Here is a 21,543-nt window from a genome sequence, read left to right as displayed (position 1 = left end):
CATTTTTTTTTTTTTTTTTGCTGGCCCCAACATCAGAATTTATGAGGACCATTAGAGCCTCAGAGAGGGTCGTTGTCTGGCCAGGGAAGGCCAAGATTTATGAGGTGTCACTAAAGTTTCAGAGAGGGCTGCTATCTGGCCAGAGAGCCAGGCATGGGTGAGTTCAAGGCACGGGAAGGCATTCCAAGTAGGTTCAGAATTTGCAGTAATTTATAGTAAAGCTGAAATTATCTTTTCATGGCTTTGTGGCGAGATGCCCAATTTTAAGAAAAGATCAGGTTGGGTCTATCATAATGTTATCTGTTGAAATGTTTTTGCCCATTTTTTAAAAGTCGGCTTTCCATCTTCTTGTTCCTGGATTGTGAGAATTTTTTCCTTATTCTGGACACAAGACCATAATCCTGTATATGTTGCAAGTAATTTTTATAATCGGTGGTTGTGTCACTTTGATTTTTTTAAGGATGCCTTTTGAAGAATAGCAGATTTTAATTTTAATAAAGTCTGATGGATTAATTATTGGTAGTCTGCAGTTTTCGAGTTCTAGCTAGAAAAGCTTTGCCTCACCCAAAGCTGTCAGGCTCTCCCCTGAGGTCCAACAGCCCTGCAGGCTCCATGCTTGGAGATTCCCTGGTACTCCTTCCTTATCTTATCCTTCCTCTCACTTAGTGTTTCCCAGTTGCGTCTCTAGCAGGACTTCTGACTCTATGGGGACATAGCCGCCCTTTACTAACTCTTGTCCCTTAGTTCTCCCTGCAAAAAGTTTTTGGCAAAAAAGCCATCATATCTGGTTCCGTTTAAAATCCTCCCCTCCTGAATGCTGTTCTCACAGTTTACTGTAATGCAAATGTTTTGTCTTGTTTTGTTTTCTTCTTCCTTAATGAGGTGTAAGCTCAACTAACCCTTAGTTCCTTTTCTATCTGCTCACCAATGGCCCCAGGCACCATCCCTGGGGCACACACAGCCCCTGCTATGCTTCCAGCCTGGTGCACAAGGTCAAGCACATCATTATGGGTGTGATATGTGTCCAGTTGTGCCAGTTGTGTAGGCTAATAGGGCACAACCTTTCCCCCTTGAATTCTGAACCAATCAGGAAATGACCACTTGAGGCTGATCAGGGCAGGAGGATCAGGTTTGTTCCTAGCAAAGCCAGGGACTGGAGATTGAGGTGCCTGCCCATGACCACTAGTCACCCTCCTCCGCCCCACTCCATCAGAGTTACCCACTGGTAAGCACAGCCACAAATGTACCTGCCGCCCTTCCCTGGGGTGGGGAGGAGATGGCTATTGCAACACAACAGGACTCTGAAGAAAGACAGAGCCAGGATTGGGCCAGGGACATCTCCTCTGTCTCGTGTCTCCCCCAAACAGATAAGGGAGGGAAAGAGCAGCAAGGGCACCCACAGAAGAGCGGAGGCTTCCCCAGGACTGCTTCAGGAGGAGTTCGATTTTAGGGACTAAGTAGTGAGAAGCCAAAGTATTTCCAAAGCAAAGATTATAAAACTTCTCTAGAAAATTGGTAGGGGGCAGAGGAGCCCCATTTGTCATTATCTGTGGATGCAAGGTATGTGGAGAGGTCTCCAAAAGCCAGAATGGCACTCAGAATGTGGCCTTTTTGTCAACAGCCAGCAGCAACATCTGGATCTCACATCAGAACGAAGGTCAGCTGCATCACAAAGCACACAGTCACCCGAGCGGACAACTTTGTAGCAAGATTTTCTCTCTTAAAATACATGTGTTTTTAATTGAGAGAGTACTTATACATATTTAAGGGGTACAGTGTGACCTTTCCACACAAGTGTGTGGTTTGTCATCAGCCCTGGATGACTGGCATATCTGTCCCCTCTCACATTTCTTTGTTAGGAACATTCAAAATCCTCCTTAGTAGCTATTTTGAAATGCGGTTCGGGATTGTCAACCATGGTTATCACACTGTACTGTAGATAACTGCCCAGCTGCACCCTGTACCTGTTAACCATCCTCTCTCAGCCCCTCCTCCACACCACTCTCAGGCTCTGCCAATCACCACTGTGTCCTCGGTCTTCTCACATACATAAGAGCAAGAGGTTCTTGTTTCCTGTGCCTGACTTACTTTACTCAACACCGTGCCCTCTAGTTCCATCTATGTTTCTGTGAATGGCCTCGTTCATTTCTCTTTTATGATGATGTTCCCTTTTGTATTTGCACCACATTTCATTGTCCATTCATCCACCGACGGATACCACACTGGATTCCATGTCTTGAGTTTAGTGCCTCAGTAAACAGGGAAGTGCAGGTGCTTCTTCAGCTTACTGATTTCATTTTCCTTGGATGCCTACCCAGAGAGAAATTGCTGGGTCCCCTGACAGTTCTGATTTTGTTTTATTGAGAAGCCCCCACACTGTTGTCCACGGTGGCTGTACCCATCTGCATTGCCTGCAGCAGTGTGTGAGGGTGGCCTTGAGGGGGCGCTGTCCTAGGAAGGCAGCCTGAGGAGGAGTCCCGAGCTGCAGCATTCTGGGACTGGACCACCCTGCGGGTGGCCCTGGGTGTTTCACTCGCTCCCTACCTGCTTTTTTTGTGAAGGGCCAAGGGTGATCCAAGGGAGCCCATGGGCTGACAGGTGGTGAGCCTGACCTTCACTCTGTGTCTGGCCAGGTGATCGCCATGATCAAGGGCCTGCAGGTGCTCATGGGCAGGATGGAGAGCGTCTTCAACCAAGCCATCCGGAACACCATCTATGCCGCCCTGCAGGACTTCGCCCAGGTGACCCTGCGTGAGCCCCTGAGGCAGGCGGTGCGGAAGAAGAAGAACGTCCTCATCAGGTGGGTCTTCTGGTGGCCTTTTGCAGGGGCACATCAGAAAATAAGGGGTGCCAGGTGCAGGCTGGAGAGGCAGCCCAGTCAGCGTCCAGGGTAGCTCTGACATGTGGGTCCTTCCAGCGAGTTCTGGTTGAAGACTGGACATTTGAGAGGAATGCAGCCTCTGTGTCAGAGTTCAAAGATGAACCTACCCCCGTCGAGCTGGGTGAACTTACCCAAAAGACTTCTCCAGGCCTCAGTGTTCCTTATTTGTAAAATGGGAATAATGGTACCTACTTCCTAGCCAAGATCCCCACCCCTGGGAGATGAAGAAGTGAGAATCAGTTTTCTCATAGACCTGAGCACACAGTATCATGGAGAAAGTACGGAACAAGTGTCAAGTTATTATAAAAAAACTTTAAATATGCAGAAATTTAATTGGACTAGTGAGACTCTGAGAGCTCCAAAGGAAAAGTAACCCTCCTGCCTCCCCAGGCCCTGTCCCCCTACGGGGACTTAGAGTCGTTCTGACACCCAGGGGGCTTCAGAAGCATGTGGGATACTTACTAGTATGCAGGTCCCTGGCCGTACCTCAGTCTGTTATACCTGCACCTCTGGGGTGGGGTCCCTGGAGGAGTGCTTCCTGACACCCCCGTCCTGGTACCCTGTGGGCCCTGGAAGGGCAGGCTCACAGTGTCTCCTTCCAAGACTGAGAACTGGTCTGAGTCTCAGTTCTTCCCTCCCCAGTGTCCTGCAAGCAATTCGGAAGACCATCTGTGACTGGGAGGGAGGTCGAGAGCCCCCCAATGACCCATGCTTGAGAGGGGAGAAGGACCCCAAAGGCGGATTTGACATCAAGGTGCCCCGGCGTGCCGTGGGGCCATCCAGTACACAGGTACAGGCCAGCTTCCTTGACTCGGGGCCAGCTGGGCCATAGGGGGTCATCATGGCTGGGCCATGGGACAGTGGGACTGGGAGTCCTCAGTCAGGAGGGGCAGGGTGGAGTAGCTGTTCTGGTCTTACTCTGACATCTTATTTGATATAGGAAGGAGGACCACTGGCCTCAGATTCAGGAGACCTGGATTCTAGTCCTAGATACCTGTGTGACCTTGGGCACATCACACAATCTCTCTGTGCCTCAGTTGTCTAATCTGACCAGTTGGGGTAGTACCATATCTACTTAGTCCAGTTGTCTCCAGGCCCTGTGAAGTTCAGATTTCAAAGTGCAGGAGGAATTTAAAGTGGAATATATATGCACCTAACTCTGTCCCCTTCCCCTGCAGTGGCATCCTAGTGGGGAGATAAACAAGTTCTTCCTCTGATTTGCTGTGTGATCTTGAGCAAGCACCCTGACCTCTCTGAGCTCTGATTGTTTTCTCTGTAAAGTGAAAACTTGGACTGAGATCATATTATTGTTAAAATGCTACTTTTTTTCATTCCCACTTGCCCTGCTCCCCCCCCAAAAAAACACAAGTATTTAAAAGCGCTTGGTCCCTAGAGAGTGTCTAATAACCATAAGTAAGAGTGACCAGCTAGAACTTCTACGCAATAAGACATTGCCTGTGACTTGGCCAGAGAAGTCATAAAATTAAAGAGGAAAACTGGGGATTGGAGTTAGATTCTTGCCACCTATACATAGTTCTGGGTCTGGCTTTTCCACTATTCTAAAGCAATGGATCTTGGTGCATCTTTAAGCAGGCCCCAGAAGCCCCAGGCTGGGAGCCCCGCTTCACAGGACCATCAGGCCTCTCTGTTCTGCTCCAAGATGGGCCACCTGCAGACCCTCCTGCCCCTCCCTCCTGTGTGTGTGTCCGTGTCTGGCAGGGCCGGGGATGGTGGGGGTAAGGGGCAGCCAGGTACCTTCCCGTGGCTTCATAGCCCTGGGTGTGTGCTGTTCTCACCTCCTGGTTGTGGATGACCCAGGAAAACTTCAGACAGCTCTGTGTGACTGACATCTAGGGCCAGAGACCTTCCCAGCCCAGAGCACCCTGGCAGGGCCGAGCTGGTGTTTCTGTGAATCCTAAGACATGGATGAGGAGGAGAGAGAAGGCACCAGAGGAACTGGAGAGGGGAGAGGGAGAGAGGAGCAGAATTCCTCTGGGAGAAGTGAGTGGGGAGGGTCACCCACATCAAACCCCAGATACCACCAAGGCACGATTGATTAGGTGGTACAGACCCCAGGACAGCCAGGGTGAGCTGGGAGAACCCACAGAGACAACCCAGCTCCAGTCCCCCACCTAGTTCACAGATGGGAAAACTGAGGTCCAGAAGGAAAGTGACTTGTCCAAGTCACAAAGTGGGTCCCAAGTGGAGGTGGGACAAGAACCCAGGTCTCCTGACTCCCACCCAGGGCTCTGCCATGCCTTTGGGACACAGTAGACACGGGCGTCCTGCAGCTGGGCTCTAGACTTGGAGTGAACTAGTGGTCTGTTAAGGTAGGTGGGGACAGGGTCTCCCCTCTGAGGGTGAAACCAGCATTCCAGGAGTTAAACTGCTCAGGGGTCCCTAAGTGGCCAGAGCAGATTGGACTCAGTGGCTCCTTCTTTGAGGACTCCGAGGGCCATCTGGAGAACAGTGCTTCTCGAGTCTTAGGGATGGTGAGGCGTGTCCAGTGACAGGGTCACAGGTGGAGGACTGTCCAGGGCACCTGCAGCCATGAGCACCCTCCACCGTACAGGAAGGCTGGCGTGTCACGCGCTCCTGTGGCTGCACTGCCCCGTCAGTGCCAGGCAGCGGTCGGGGAGACTCCAGGGCAGGTCTCGGCAGGTGCAGAGAGGAGCGCGGTTGATGGGAGGTTGGCCGTCTCAGGTGCCCGAGCAGTCGCGTTGGCGTCCCACCGTATGCAACACCTCTCGCTTTTCTCTCTCTCTCTCTCTCTCTTTCTCTCTCTCCCTCTTCCCTGTCTCTCCTGCCCTCCCACCCCTCTTCCTTCTCTCCTATCTATGTCTTAGGCCTGCCAGTGGTCCCCGAGGGCTTTGTTTCACCCCACTGGTGGCACACAGGGCCGAAGAGGCTGCCGATCCTTGGTATTACACCGCCCGGCTGGGTTGGTTTGGGTGCCCTTCTCCAGGAGGCAGCGGGAATGGACTAGCCTGGCTCCTCAAGGCCCCTCTTCCAGCCCTCAGATTCAAAGACAAATGATGTGGAAAGATCTAGATTAGCAGAGACAACCCTACTGCACTTGCGCCCTTTGCACGTAGGGCCCTCTGTAAGCAGGAGTTAATTGTCTAGTAGCCTCCTGTGTAAGTACCAATGTTAACCCGCGGGCCACCCGGCATTTCTGGCAGGCTGTGCCACACAGCCCAGGCCACCAGGGGGTGCCGTCATCCACCGATGGATTCAAATTGCTGAGGATCAGAAACTTAACGGTGGTTGGGGGGAACTCATTCTGGTCTTATCCCACTTTACAACGCCTCAGAATATTAGAGCGGAAAGAGACTGATGGGAGAAAATATTCTGGTCCTATCCCTTACTGTTAGATAACTGAAGCCCAGAGTGGGAACTTGGTTGCCTAAGGTCACACAGCAAGTCAGCAGCAGTACCTGGCCTTGAACCTGGGTGTTCTGACTCCCAGTCCAGTGCTCCACCCATGGTGCCACCATGGCCATCTGAAAATGCAGAGAGTGACTCTAGAGTGACATGGAATGAGGTTCTCTGATGCCTACGCCCTTGGCTAAGCAGGGCAGGCAGGAACCGCTCCAGGGGCCTTGAACCACTTCGTGTTTCAGGTCCACCTATCTGGGGATGTGGAGGGACTCTGGGAAGAACTTCTCTCCTAGCCTGGTTGGCCTCCCTCTTAGAGGTTTCACAAGGGCTGGGGACACAGCTCAGTGGTGGAGTGCTTGCCTAGCATGCGTGAGACCCTGGGTTCAATCCCAGTACCACAAAAAAAAAAAAAAAGAAAAAGAAAAGAAAAGGTTTTCACAGTACAAATTCACTTCTCCACCTAAACTGGTGTTTCCTTAAGACAGTTCGTTCTGAGAGCAGAAAGTCAATAAGTGCAGACATACAGCACAAAGCAGCCTTTCCCCAGGGTGGAGAGCCAGCACTGACCTTCTTCTTCTCTTTCTTTTTCAAGCTGTACATGGTGCGCACCATGTTGGAGTCACTCATCGCAGACAAAAGTGGCTCCAAGAAGACCTTGAGGAGTAGCCTGGACGGACCCATCGTCCTCGCCATAGAGGACTTCCACAAACAGTCCTTCTTCTTCACGCACCTGCTCAACATCAGTGGTGAGCCCCAGGGCCCGGGTCAGGGGGGCGGGGCTCCCACCTCCCAGAGCAACTCCAGAGAAGTTGCAGAGAGACCAGATCATGGACCCAGAGGGCCATGTTTTGCCACCAGGAGAGAAAAATATATATGCTTTCTGGTGGACGTGGGTAGAAAAGGCCAGGCTCAGAGCTGCTATTCTGACTTAGCTGATTTTGTGGGGTAGATGTTTGTGGCTTCTTTGTCAGAAGTCCTTAGGAAAGGAGGATTAAAAATAGCAAAGCCCACACTAGCAGAGTGGGCAGTAGGCATTGAGGATGCTTTTTGTAGTGCTGGGGTAGGGCCCAGGGCCCTGTACGTGCAAGGTAAGAACTCTACCGCTGAGCCTCACCCCAGACCTCTAAATCAGCTTTTTGGTGTTACCTGGACTCAAACCAGGGCCTCGTGCATGCTAGGAAAGCACTGTACCACTGAGCCTCCCCCTAGCCATGCGGCTGAACCACAGCTCTGAGCTCACTGGCAGCTCACTCCTCTCCAGAGAGGCTCCCAGGCTACTCTCCCCCACTTTGGTGGGATGCAGGTCATGCTAAAAGGTTGCACAGGTCAGGTAGAGGAAAAGCCGAGTCCTACGGACATGAGCGTCTTGATGGGTCTGTTGGTGTGGAAAAGAGTGATCTTAACAACCAATCCAAACTTCTCCATGAGAGAGTGGCCTAGGTAGGACCTTCAAGGCCTCTCTGAACAATAAGGGATCCAGAATGACCACATAGGTCAAGGTGCCACAATCCCATTGAAAGGGGGCACTTGGGGACTGGTCTTCAAGCTATTTGTATAAAAAACACACTTTACACTTGGAGTGTGTGTGTTTCTGGCTGGCACTACAGGGGGGGGTTGATGGAAGCAGTGGGGAGTCTAAACCCCACCCCATGCCCCCTGCACTGCCCCATATAAGCCATCTTCCAGTAGATGCAAAGGTCACCTTCAAGTTCAGGATAGCAGGATCTACTAAATGGCTATAGATGAAGTCCCTGCTGTGCCTCAAGCGTGGTGATGACAAGAGCAATAAAAACTAATTAAAAACTGCAGAACTAAGATGCCGGGTGGCCCCTGGCTGTCACTCAAGGTTCTTTCCCTTCTGCTCTCAGAGGCCCTGCAGCAGTGTTGCGACCTCTCCCAGCTCTGGTTCCGAGAATTTTTCCTGGAGTTAACCATGGGCCGGCGGATCCAGTTCCCCATCGAGATGTCCATGCCCTGGATTCTAACGGACCATATCCTGGAAACCAAAGAACCTTCCATGATGGAGTAAGAGGCAGATGTGGGCCCACGAGAAGGTCTCTGGGGTGCAGGGGAGGATAGTGCTTGCGAGCTCTCTTCTTTCCAAAGAAAATCCTGAGTGGACTGGAGACGGAGCCATGTGCCCGCTGGGGAGAGCTCAGGCCAAGGACCAGGTCACACATGACCATTTGCCTCAGCCTTGCAGGGACTCACAAGTTCCAGCCTGTCCTCCCTAGGCTTGTCAGTCCTGTGGCAGCCCTGCTTGGGCAAGGATCATCTCGTGGGATCTGAAAGCTACTTTTCCTTATTGCCACCCCATTTCTTTTAGCCCTAGACCTATTTTTCTGGCTGTGGTTTCATTAGCATCTGAACTTTGTATTTCTATGGGCAGACATAGAATAAGTCCTTCCCAAGTGGAGGCACTGGGCAGGGACATCAGGGAGAGTACACAGGTGTCCTTCCTAACTCTGAGCCTGCTCATCATCCCACCCAGCCCTCTGTGTTTCCCAGGTGAGCATAAGTCTGTCTTTCTTAAGTGAGAGCATTAATAAACCACTGGCTCTTGTCCCTCCTGTCCAGGTATGTCCTCTATCCCTTGGACCTGTACAACGACAGCGCCTACTATGCCTTGACCAAGTTTAAAAAGCAGTTCCTGTACGATGAGATTGAAGCTGAGGTGAGTGGAATGCTTCTTTTGCTCCTGCAATCCTGTCCCAAGAGTTTGGACCTTTCGGATCTTTAGCTTTCAGTGCAAAGTCGGTGACTTGCTCTGGAGAGAGCGAGCTTCAGAGTCACCGTGATTGTCCAAGGTGATTCTGTGTACAACTTCAGACCTTTCTTCTCCTTTCTTTCTCCCTTTCTTCTCCTCTCATCCCCAAACTGTTCTGCACCATGAAGGGTGTTGTGTGCTATGTACAGACACCCAAACTTTATCTGATGTTTCTGCTGACAAACATGCCCCTTGGTCACCATAGGGCCAGGGACGCACACACCTGAAGGGCAGTACACTCTCAGGGTGATGAACCCTCAGAGAAGACCTCACAGCCCTGGGCAAGGCCAGTTCTAGGAGGGAAGCATGGGGTCAGAGTGAACATCCACACCTTACCCTGTATATTCTTTGCCTGGAGGAGGGTCCAGTAGGCACCTTGAAGTCCCAAGTCCAGGGAAGAGGCCTCAGCTACCTGGGTGGGAAGGCAGACCTACACATTGCAGTGTGTTTTTGCATTCTACATAATATGTGGGGTGTCAAATAAAATATATGAAAGCTTTTGAATAAAGAGTTGACCTCATGAAGCTGAGAATTTAATAAGAATTCAAGATCAATCCACTAAATTCAATCTGTCTCCTTTGAAGTTATTCTCATACTCTCCTGCTGCCAGGGGATTGTCTCTTTAAAGTCCCACCATTGGCCATTTCCTGCTCTGGCCACTGATGGAGAACATGGTTCTGGTTTTCTGTGTCTGGTGTGAACTTATCTTCCCCTTGAGCTTCATAGTCTACCACTTGAATGTAAGACCTTAAAAATGAGAGGTATTTAAGAAGAGTTTGAAGAAGGTGCTTTTACATTTCTTTTTTAAAATATTTTTTAGTTATAGATGGATGCAATATCTTTATTTTGTTTATTCATTTCTATGTGGTGCTGAGGATCGAACCCAGGGCCTCACATGTGCTAGGCAAGCACTCTGCCACTGAGCCACAACCCCAACCCCCGGGCTTTTACATTTGTAATGGTGTCTTCATAATCAAATTTGCAAAGTCAAGTCAGATGGGAGGAAAAGACAAAGTCTATGAGAAGAGCTGGGCAGGGTTGGAGCTGCAGGGTTAGCTGACCACAGGGAGTCATGGCTGGACATGTTGGAGGTCTTGCTGTGATAAAGCTAGACTCCCTTGACATTTCCTGCTTTGTCTTCACCAGGTGAACCTGTGTTTTGATCAGTTTGTCTACAAGCTGGCGGACCAGATCTTCGCTTACTACAAAGCCATGGCTGGCAGGTAGGAGAGCCCCAGGGCTATTATGATCAGCGATCTTTCTTAAGACGGATACCTGCAATACATGGTGTTCTATTGCAAAACCTCCCTCCTCCTTTACTTCTAAGGATCTGGGCCAATTCACGGACCCGAGCTTGGTTCCAGAATACATTAAAAAGGAAAATAGGCAGATATGGTCCTGGCTTCATAGAGCCTATAAGGTAATGGAGATAAAAACTGATAAATGGAAGTTGTGTGCTGTCCATGAGGAAAAGTTCATGGGGCTATGGGGATATGTCAGCTAGAAAGACTGTCTAAAGGAAGCAGCATCTGAGAAGTTAAGTAAACCAAGGGGGAAAGACAGGACAGGAAATTGCAGGCCAAATGTACCTCTTGTGCAAAGTCCCTGTGGGGGAAGTATAAAAGTGAGAGCACGCCTGCCTCCTCACGCTGGAATGGGGGTTTAATGTCAGTCAATACCTATCAGTATCTCATGCACAGCCACGAGGGGGCAGGCTACGGGATGAAGCTGGATGGGTAAGCAGAGCCAGATCATGCTCACTTCGTAAGGCCTTCATCTTGGGAGGATGGAACATCACAGAATGGTTTCAAAAGTGCAACCGTGACTTGATTTGATTTTTATTTGGGATACGGGGATGGGAAGGATAATAGAATGCAACAGACATTATTACCTTATGTACATATATGACTGCTTGACCGATGTGATTCTACACCATGTACAATCAGAAAAACGAGAAATTATGCCCCATTTATGTATATCCATGTGCACAAATGCATCCTACTGTCATGTATAACTATTTAAAATAAATTTAAAAAAAAACTTTTAAAAAGTTCACTCTTTTAAAGATATGAAAGTATGGATAATGGATTGGGGATGAGCAAGGGTAGGTGTGTGAAAACCAGGCAGGAGGCCCCCGAGACGTCTGAGTCAGAGACATGTCAAGTTTTCTTTCCAGTATATACTGACTTAAACTCCTGTACATTCCGGGGTCTCGAGAATCTGTAACAGGATCTAGCCACAGGGGTATATGCCTGTGATCCCAACTACTCAAGAGGCTGAGGCAGGGGGATTGCAAATTCAAGACCAGCCTGGGCAACTTGGCAAGACCCTATCTCAAAAAAAAAAAAAAAATCAAAAGGACTGGGGATGTAGCTCAGTGCTAGAGAGCCCCTGGTTTCAAGCCTGGTACCACTAAATAAATAAATAAACAGAGAGAAAGAAAGGGAAACCTCCAATTTTATCATGGATTTTTATTCTTATCGAAAACCCAAACTAAAACCTGTAATTTCAAGGCTAGGTTCTTTTCCTAATTATTATGGTTTTGTTTTTCTGTGAAAAGGATTTGCTTCAGTTTGCTTTTGACAGGTGGGTTTGCTCTGATACATTTCAGACAAAAGCTGGCACATAGATGTGGCTATCAACGCAGGGTGTGCATTACATAGAGTGACTGAAATGATGGCAGGGACAGAAGCACATCCCTGGGATTTCAGGAGGACCGAGAGACACACCCCCATCACACAGTGGTTGACACCAGCGTGGGTGGATTGGATAGCTCGTGGTTCGGGCTCGGAGCTGGGCTGCCAGCTTCTGTGAGGCAGTTCTGATGGTAGAAATGTTGATCCATCGTCAGTATAAACAGACTTGGGCTAGTTGGACCCTGGGTCCTCTGTGTATTTGGTTTATAAATATCTTCATCTGAAATACGTCTCTTGGTCAGCACGGTGCCATCTGTGCTTTTCAAAAGGGTGTCAGGTTGGGAAATTCAGAGAAAACCCAGGAGGGGAAGAGTGACCTAGGTCAGTCCTGTCCAATAGAAATAAAATGCAGCCTCAAATGGGATCCAACGATGTCATTTTACATTGATTAGTAGCCGCATATTAAAAATGAAAGAGAAACAGGTAAAATTAATTTTAATAATACATTTCACCTAACCCAACATCTCCAAGTTACCAGAATCTCAACACATAATCAATATAAAAATCATTAAAGAAATAGCTTTCATTCTCTTCTTTTTTTCTCAGCTTTCAAACTCTAGTGTGCATTTTACAGCACATTTTAATTTGAACCAGCCTCATTTCAAGTGCTCAGTGCACATGTGGCCCGTGGCTGCTTCATTGGACAGTGCCAATTTAGAGTGTATCTCTTTCGGCCTAAAACCTTGAAATGACCTCCAATTATGCCTAGACCAAATCTCATCCCTCAGCTGGGACACACATGGCCCCATGATCTGGCCCCTAGACTGAGGTAATTGATGCATTGTTGCCATATTTTCCAGCAAGCCCTAGTTTCTATCCACCCTGACCATCTTGCCTTTTCTCAAACAGGGCCAACTTCTTATGTCTGTGAGTCTTCCCCCAGACGATTCTATTTTTATCATTCACATCTCTGTCCTACAGAACCACTGTAGAGAGACTTTCCCTGACTTCCTAACCTCAAACGATCCTATTTTAGATTTTCAAAGCCCTCTTTATTCCACACCGTCTGCCTCTATGCTCCTAACTCATAGGGTTGTTGGGAGATTAAAATGACTGTGTGTGTGTGTGTGTGTGTGTGTGTGTGTGTGGTGGGGGGAGTGCCTGGTAAATAGTAAACACTGCCCATCCACATGGTTACTGTTTTATTCCTCTGCTTACTTGTGTACCATCAGCCTCAGTTCATTCAAATGTAAGCTCCATGAGGACAGGAGCTTGGTAACCGAGGTACCTGAAATGATTCCTGGGATATGCTCAGCATGCACTCAGTTGCTGTGTTTGTTAGTTTTCTGCCCCTGTGACAAAATACCTGAGGGAAACAACTTAAAGAAGGAAAGATTTATTTTGGCTTACAGTTTCAGGAATTCAGTCCGTGGCCAGCTGGCTCTGTTGTTTCTGGGCCTGTGGTGAGACAGAACATCATGGTGGAGGGGTGTGGCAGAGCAAACCTGCTCACCTCATAACCACCAGGAAGCAGAGAGAGATGGAGTCAGGAGCTACATAACAAAATATGCTCTTGAAAGACATGTCCCCAGTGACCCACCTCTTCCAACAAGGCCCTATCTTCTAAAGTTCCCACCACCTCCTAATAGCGCCCCCAACTGAGGACCAAATCTTCAATTCATGAGCCTTTGAGGACATTCCAGACCCCAACTTTAACTTAGAACTTAGAAAATGTATTTCATATACTGAGCTCCCATGTCTAAAAAGATTTGAAAACCCCTGCTGTAGAGCAGACAGCAGTTCTACTAAAGGCGAACGAGATAGCCCTTCAGGGGTCGGTCCTGTGGTCTGAAGCAGCTGCAGCTGAGCGATTGAGAGCCCTGCGCTGCCACATTGACGGGCCTCTTTGATCTGGTCCTTTCCAGTGTCCTGCTGGACAAACGCTTCCGAGCTGAGTGTAAGAATTATGGAGTCATCATCCCGTACCCACCGTCCAACCGCTATGAGACTCTGCTGAAACAGAGACACGTCCAGGTACGTGGAGAGGTGTGGGCTGGGGAGGGACTCTGCAAAGTGACGGTGGGGGCTGGAAATCAGGATTCTGCATGGTCTGCCTGAGAACAGCCCGGTGTGGGCCTGAGCATAGAAGTCACACATCTCAGAACTTTACAAACATAAAGAGCTTCCTCTGGTGCCTGTTTTAAGCTTCTTGGTTCATCTCCTGCACATCTCTGGCCAGTAGTGGCTACCAAACCCTTTGTCCTGCCAGGATAAGCTGCAGCCCACTTTTAGTAGGCACTGCCCTGTAGACGTGGATAAATCCTCCCCAAACAGGGACCACGTACGTGCTGGGCTCAGTGGGGGCAGCCTGTGGTGCCTTTGAAGAGAAGCATGTCAGGTTAGACCTAGGGCAGAGCTTGTGATTTATTTCTGTGGAGTGGTTCTGTTAACAAACTCAACCCCTGATGGAGAGGAAGCAGTTCAGGGAGCTCAGACACATTGCCCCACCACTTAAAAATATGAGCTTCCAGGCCTCCCTGCTGTTGGCCAAACCAGGGGCAAAAAGACTTTGCTACTATGATGTCTGTGTGTTTTGTGGTCCCTGGTGCCTGATGAAGGGCAAGGGCTGGGGCAAGAAGGTGCTTGAGGTAAAAGGGGAGTCTGCCTTGGAGATGCTGGACATTCCCGTCACTGAGAAACCCAAGGCCAACTGAGAAGCCCACCCCCGCCAACGTGGGCTCACTGAGTGCTTTCCTTGAGCCTCTCAGAAGACTACTTCTGTCACTTACAGAGCAGCCAAAATTAGCCACAAGATAATAAGTACTGAGGGCTTCATGTGCGCACAAGATGGCAAGACGAGGCCATTGGTGGGGAGAAAAATTTTTCCTAAGAGGGAAGCAGAAAAAAGTAATAGCTAAGAATAATCATTTGGTACCTATCAAAGCACAGAGCACACAGCGGGGTGCTCATTAAATGTTGATTGTTATCTCCACGGCATCTCAATAATGCCCACATGTCTCCCAGCGGAAATTACCTTAAGCGATAGTTTCCATCCTTTAATCAGCCCTTCATCCTCTCGCTTTCAAGTTCACCCCCATGAAGACACAAAACGGGCCCTTGCTGAGGTGGCTGCCGTCCTCTGGTGACGGAGCTGAGCACAGGAAAGATGCAGGAAGAGCCTCAGGGGTAAATTTAGGATGTCAGCAGCAGTTATAGAGGCCAGAGCCTGCCCTGAGCCTCCTCCCAGAGCCTCACCGGCTCTTTTCTCCATATTTATGTTTTAAGACTGCAGGGAAGCCCACACTCATCCACCTGATAGCCAGATTCGTGATGAGTAACATTTTATCATTTTGGGGTCACTTTCTCCTGTATGTATTTTCTCTCTCACACACATATGGTAAGTGTGAGTGTGTGGGGGGAGTGTGTGTGTTAATATGTGTACTTTTTTTTTTAACCATTTGAGAGGAAGTTGCAGGTACGACTGCACTCCTCAGCCCATATCTTCCCAAGAATGAGGACATTCTCCTACAAAATCAAAAGAGAATTGCCATTCTTGGGAGATTTAATGATGCTCCTGTCTATATACAGTCCCTTTTGTCCCAGTAATGTCATCGGTAATTTTAATCCAGTTTCCTGTCAAGGTGTTGCATTGGGTTGTTAGGTATCTGTGCACATTTTATGTAACCTTTCCTCTCTTTCTCCTCCTCCCTCCTCCTCTCTCTCCCCCTTTGCCTCCCCTCCCTCCGTCACCCTCCCTCTCTGTCGCTCTCTGCCATCCAGCTGTTGGGCAGATCAATTGACTTGAACAGGCTCATTACGCAACGCATATCTGCCGCCATGTATAAATCCTTGGACCAGGCCATCAGCCGCTTTGAGAGTGAGGACCTGACCTCCATTGTGGTAAGAGCTGCAGACCAGAGTCCTACCTGGAACTTGTTGTTAGCTGGTACAGGGCTAAAGAGAAGAGGGGGTGTCTTTCCTGTCTGAACAGAACTGGACAGGAACTTAAATGAGAATAGTCTTACCCTCCTGACTGAGTCGGGTGATGGGTGGAAAGTGGAAAGGCATCTCCTTGAGATCTCTAGAGACGGCCCACCTTTAGGCACAGCTGTGTGTCCTTGGCATCTAAGAAACTGAGCAAGTGGCTCTCAGAAGCTAGGAAAGGTGGCACTACAGGGCGGGCTTTATCATTAAACAGTAATGCACAGACCAGAAGGGCTCTGCAGTTGGTTTATTGCTCTTCTGTCACCATTTGAAATCCTTAATAATTTGTTAACATGAGACCCCAGATTTCCATTTTACACTGTTCCCTGTAGATTATGTAACCGGTCCTTATGTACAGCATGGGCCGGGCCTTTCCCTTCTCCTAAAAAACAGCAATTTAAACTGCTCTCTACTCATTCTAAGAATTCTCTCTCCAGAGTGACTGGTCTTTAAGTGAATCAGAGAAGACCATATTAATGATCTTTAAAAATGGCCATAAGAAGCAGATGAGTAGAGGGAATGAATGAAAATCACTATTAGAGTACCATAGCTGTAACGGTTGTGAACAAGATCTATCAGTGCGAAGATTACTGGGAAGAAACTTTGAGAAAAATACCCTGTGTAATTCTTCTATGATGATTCTAGAATAGGCACATTGTTAGAGAAAGAAAGTAGAATGGTGGTTACCAAGGAGAGGAGACTTAGTTAAATAGATTCAGAATTCACTTGAGCAGGTATGTTTCCAGAGATGGATGGTGGTGATGGTTCCACCCCACGGTGAGTGTGCTTGATGCTGCAGGCCATATGCTTACAAATGGCTGGGACGGTGAATTTTATGTGAAGGATATATGCCTTTTATGAGATACATACATCACCCATAAAATTAAATAAATTTAAAATAAAATATATATGTGCCTTACTACAAAAAAATGTAAAAACAAAAAAAGAACTTAGAGAAGGAATAGGATATTGCAAAGTCAAATTATCTCCCCAAGGATATATATCATTGACTTCAAAGAGGATGAGAGTAACGTTACAATGGAGAGAGCTGACAGGTACCACCTAACCACCTGTCAAGGTGACTATCACCAGCCCTAAGAGATAGTGGTGTTGCCATCATGTGTTCTTGGCAAAATGCATAGTCTCAATCTAATCAGCAGAAAATATCCCCTACACCAAAATCATGTGCCATTCTAACAACACAAACAAAAACAAATCAAGTATATGGTACTTTTCAAAAGTATAAGTTCGTGAAAGACAAGGAAAAATTTGGAAAAAAATGTAGATACTGGAAATCAATGACAACTGAATCATGACTAAAAGCCTCATAGAATCCAGGATTGATTCCTAGAATGGGGGGAAAAAGGATCTTAGGGGGAAAACTGGTGATATATGAGTAAAGTCTGCCATTCAACTAATGACACTTTATCAAAGTTGATTCCTTACTTTTGATAATCATGTGAATGGGTATGCAAGATAGTAATGTTGAGGATATGCAGGTTATGCTATTTTTACAGTGTTTCTGTAAGTCTAAAATTATTCAAAAATAAAGAGTTTGTAGGAGGTTGTTTTTTTTGTTGTTGTTGTTGTTGTTGTTTGTTTTGTTTTGTTTTTTGTTTTTAAGTGAACAAAGTGATAAAGTAAAATAAACTAGGACTCTAGAGTCAGGCAGACCAAGGGCTCCAGTCCTGGCTCTGCCATTTGCTGGCTGGGTGATCTTTTCCAAGTGGTTTCCTCATCTGAAAAATAGAGATGACATTAGAATCCACCTCATAGTGGGGTTAAAAGAATATAACAAGATACTAAATGGAGCGAATTTAGCATGGTTGTATTTAGTAAGCACATAATAGTGGCTATTAAAAAAATAAAATAAAAGATGAGGGAAAAAAGACATTTGGAACTGCAATGCAGCACTCCCAGGGCAAATTCCCAGCAGCCTTTCTTAGCAGGTCTAGCCCCAACAACCCACTCCCACCACTCACCCCACTCCTACCTGAGGCTCACATGGGTGACTCATGCGGCCACTTACTCCAGGACACTAGAATAGCACACATTTTGCTGGAAAATCATCTGGCCACCTCTATTTTGTGAAATTCTTTTTTCTCTGATTGTCTCCAAATGGTAGGAATTTGGTTTTCTTCTTTTTTGTTTATCTGGATCGTCTAGTTTTCCACTAATGAGCCTGTCTTATGGGGGAAAAAAACACATGGTTTTGGATGTGTGTGAGAGTGTGTCTCCATGGCCTCTTCCCACCCCTAGAAAGGCACTGAATATTCTTTGAGTTGGGAACAAAATCAAAACAAGCAGTTAAAGCCCTTGATCAGATAGAGGCTTACACCTGAACACCCACATCCTGTGAACCCATGGAGAACAGAACCCAGGGGTGCTCTCTCTCTCGGTCAGGACAGCCTCCACAGGCTGTGACTGAGATGCTCTGTCTCCTCCCAGAAACAAAGCCAGGAATGTGCTCTCCCTCACCCCCTGAAAACTCTGTTCTGAGATGGGGAAGCTGCTTGATTCCCAGCTGGGAGAGCATGCAGAGATTTGGGACTTAGTCACCCTCCTTTCGCAGAGCTGAATCTCAGTGAGATCTGAGGCTGAAGTTGAAATTGGCAGCGTGCAGACTGTGTTTTGTTTAGGCTGCGTGCTGTATTGAAATTTGGAGGTGATGTTGAACATTTGGAAGAAGTCAAGTGCAACTTCAGCTCTGGCAACACCACCAGACTGGCACTCCCAGATAGCAGCAATTTCCTGGAAGTAACTGTATTTCCCTTAAATGGATTCTCTTTAGCTTGCCAACAGGCCCCATGGGCACACTTGAGTCACATGTGATCCCCCCAGGCCTTGTGGAACCTGAATATGAGTGCTCCGTTCTCAGCTGTCCAAGGTCACAGAGCTGAAGGTCATGGAGCTGGTCCACACTTGAGTGTGGCCAACACTTGGGTCTCCTGATTCCTTCTCAAAAGCTCTTTCCATTACTGATCTAAAGTTCTTGTCCACTTGGCTGTTTTATTTTCCCATTTTGCTTCCCTGGGTTGCCCCTCAGTAAACTGGCTTTGCCATAAAAGTTCATATTCTCTCAGAGGGCACTAAACTGTTCCTGTGACCTTCTCAGCCCTTCCTGCACCTTGAGCCTGCAGATGCCTGCGCTCTTCTGATTACATAACATGGAGGAAGAAATGGCCCTACAGTTCCAGCCACCCCCGACATCAGCACAGTCCTAAACTCATTCCTTGGGACTCCCTTTAAGTGCTAATGTGCACTCGTGAAACTTAAAATCACAGGATGATAGGACAGAAGTTTTTCCCTGGTTTCTCATCTTCAATGATCCTTCCCCAAAATAGAGTACCACAGTATACCTGTGGACTCAGTGATGTCAGGAATAAACTCATGAACAGTAACCCACTTACTTATTCATTACTCATCCTAAGCAAAGGGGAACAAAGATACAGGAGAGCCAGCGAAGCCCCAGGAGACAGAAGCAGAAAGCGGGCTCTGTGTTTCTGCCCTTCATTCACTTCCGGGTACACAGTGACTGGAAACTTGTTCTGGCTGCCTTCCCAGAATTGAAATCCAGATTTTGAGTACCTTTGGGAAAATTTAGGATCTGTCACCACTAGCCCACGCTGATGGGGCAGCCGTCAGGTGCAGTATCAGGAGCAGCAGGGCCACCTCTATCTGGCAGGGGCTGTCCACTCTGCCACAGGTATCCTACCCTGGGGCTCCTTCCCTACCCACCTTGTCTTCCTTTCTTAGCCTTTCTGACCCCATTTATGTTTTGCACACTTTCAGCCAGTTCTCCAACCTCAGTTTACGGCACAGTTTGACTTCCAGGGTGGTAAATGTCCACCAGGGAACTTAAGATTAGAAGCGCAGACTGAGGCCTCCACTGTAGCCGAGGGAACCCCCAAAGGATGAGGGGAACTTGCAGTTGATGAGAGTGGAACTGGTTCCCTGCCTCCCGTTACTAACTTCATTCCATATCCCTGTCATTAAGCTGCCCCTCTGACCATCCCACCCACTGTGGTCTGGGAAACTGCCCTCGCAGATGTTCTTCCAGCCACGTTTGCCTGTCAAAGCCTGTTCACAGCCCTAACATCTTTATTCTGGGTCCGTGACACAGGGGCCAAGAACTCCTGGTTTGGAATCAGAAGAGCTAGATTCACATCCCAGCCCCTGTTATGTACTCCCTGTGACCTTGGGCAAGTTTCTGAACCGTCTGAGCTTCAATCCCCCTCTCTATGAAACAGGAACAGTTGTACCTATCTCAAAAGGCAGCTTAGCCAAGACAATATGGGAGTGGCCTCAAGAGACACAGAATGTGGCTATTTTCCTTCTCTGCATGAGGTTGTGTTTTGGTAGCAATGACACAGAAGTTACAGGACAATAAGAAACCAAAGCAAGCCAAAAGGGTTTCACTGTATTTTTATTTCCCAAAAAATGCAGAGTCCCACTATGCACAGGTACCTACCCTGATCCTACTCTCTATCTGAAGGTGGGATATCAAGTGACCAGGGCCTACCGTGCACGGGTCTCTTGTCATCATGGGCTACAGATGCCTTTCCTACTCCTGTGTGACTGAGTAGTTTACCATGAAAGGAAGAGGCTCTCTGCCCCCACCTTTTTGGAAAATTCCTGGGAGGTACACAGTGGTTAAGCAAATATACTTTGGTGCCTGTCTTCCTGGATTTGAAGCCTCCTCAAAGCCTCAATTCCTATGTGCTTAAAATACGGACAGCAGCAACACTGACCTCATGGACTGTAGTGAGCTTGAAGTGAGTTCACACATATAAAATTGGTACATATTAATGAGGTTGAACCGTATGAAATTGCCAACAGTTGATAGCATGTGAGTTAACAAAACAGAAACTTCATATGCTTCAACCTAATAATAAGCTCTAGCAGGGAGTAGCTCATGTTGCTTTCTGCAGGGCAGAGAAATAGCTTCTGGTGATACACAGTCACAGTGTTCCAATTTACTTTACTTGTGACACTGTGGGACATATAGAAACTGGAGAGCAATAAACATATTTCCTATGCAAATGGGTACAAGCAGGGTTCACACATGCTCAGTGGTCTGTCTCTTTGGCTTGGGTTCTCTTTGGCTTGCCACAGACCCTGTGGGCACACTTGAGTCAGGTGGCATGCATGCATCTGATCCCAGCCCACTGCCCTTCCTTGCCCGCACTATAGTCTGGCAATTTCTTCCACTTTTCAGAAGCAGGGAACTTCATCTCATGCGACTGCAGAGGGTCCCAGGCCTCCTGTAGGAGGTTGAGGTAGTGTGAGGGGCCCTCACCTGAATGAAAGGAGTCCATAAGATAACACCGTGTATGTGGAGTCACATGCAAGTCCTGAGCAGCCGCGGGTTCTCTCTGGCAGGAGCTGGAGTGGCTGCTGGAGGTTAACCGCCTCACGCACCGGCTGCTCTGCAAGCACATGACTCTGGACAGCTTTGATGCCATGTTCCGGGAGGCCAATCACAACGTGTCGGCTCCCTACGGCCGCATCACCCTGCACGTCTTTTGGGAGCTGAACTTTGACTTCCTCCCCAACTACTGCTACAATGGATCCACAAACCGGTAAGGGAGTCCCTGTGCCAAGTGGGTTGGGTTGGGTGGGGAGTCAGGGTTGCCACCCACTGCCTCCTCCACACTGGGCCCAGCGGTGTGTCAGTATGTTGCTGTGACAGGCATCTGGTGCTGCCTCTGCTGGGTGCTGTGATGGAGGTGAGGTTGCCAGGGAGCACCCAAACCTTATCCTGCTTCTGAGCCCTCAGGCTGGAGGACTCGGTATCAGGCAATCATATGACAGACGGAAAGAGAAGGGGGGAAAGCCCCCAGGCCTTAAGAGGTCATACCTGTACCTGATCCAGTCCAGGAAGTGGGAAAGCC

General features: G+C 48.2%; 1 protein-coding gene across 2 annotated transcripts in view; it reads left to right on the top strand.

Moving 5' to 3' along the window:
* Nucleotides 1-21,543, top strand: part of Cyfip2 (cytoplasmic FMR1 interacting protein 2) — a 127,989-nt gene that overhangs the window by 58,311 nt on the left and 48,135 nt on the right. The window contains exons 14-23 of one of the 2 annotated variants that reach the window (XM_048782724.1): nucleotides 2,634-2,800; nucleotides 3,524-3,671; nucleotides 5,728-5,802; nucleotides 6,855-7,008; nucleotides 8,131-8,287; nucleotides 8,840-8,936; nucleotides 10,176-10,252; nucleotides 13,591-13,699; nucleotides 15,446-15,565; nucleotides 21,032-21,231. In XM_048782724.1, coding sequence (XP_048638681.1) covers nucleotides 2,634-2,800; nucleotides 3,524-3,671; nucleotides 5,728-5,802; nucleotides 6,855-7,008; nucleotides 8,131-8,287; nucleotides 8,840-8,936; nucleotides 10,176-10,252; nucleotides 13,591-13,699; nucleotides 15,446-15,565; nucleotides 21,032-21,231 — 1,304 coding nt within the window. The remainder of the gene's footprint in view (nucleotides 1-2,633; nucleotides 2,801-3,523; nucleotides 3,672-5,727; nucleotides 5,803-6,854; nucleotides 7,009-8,130; nucleotides 8,288-8,839; nucleotides 8,937-10,175; nucleotides 10,253-13,590; nucleotides 13,700-15,445; nucleotides 15,566-21,031; nucleotides 21,232-21,543) is intronic. The other variant, XM_015492672.2, reaches the window with a different exon arrangement.

Source organism: Marmota marmota, unplaced genomic scaffold, assembly GCF_001458135.2.
Source record: "Marmota marmota marmota unplaced genomic scaffold, marMar, whole genome shotgun sequence".
Taxonomy (NCBI): Eukaryota; Metazoa; Chordata; class Mammalia; order Rodentia; family Sciuridae; genus Marmota; species Marmota marmota.
Note: the sequence above shows the minus strand (reverse complement) of the source record. Positions and strands in the feature narration are given on the sequence as shown.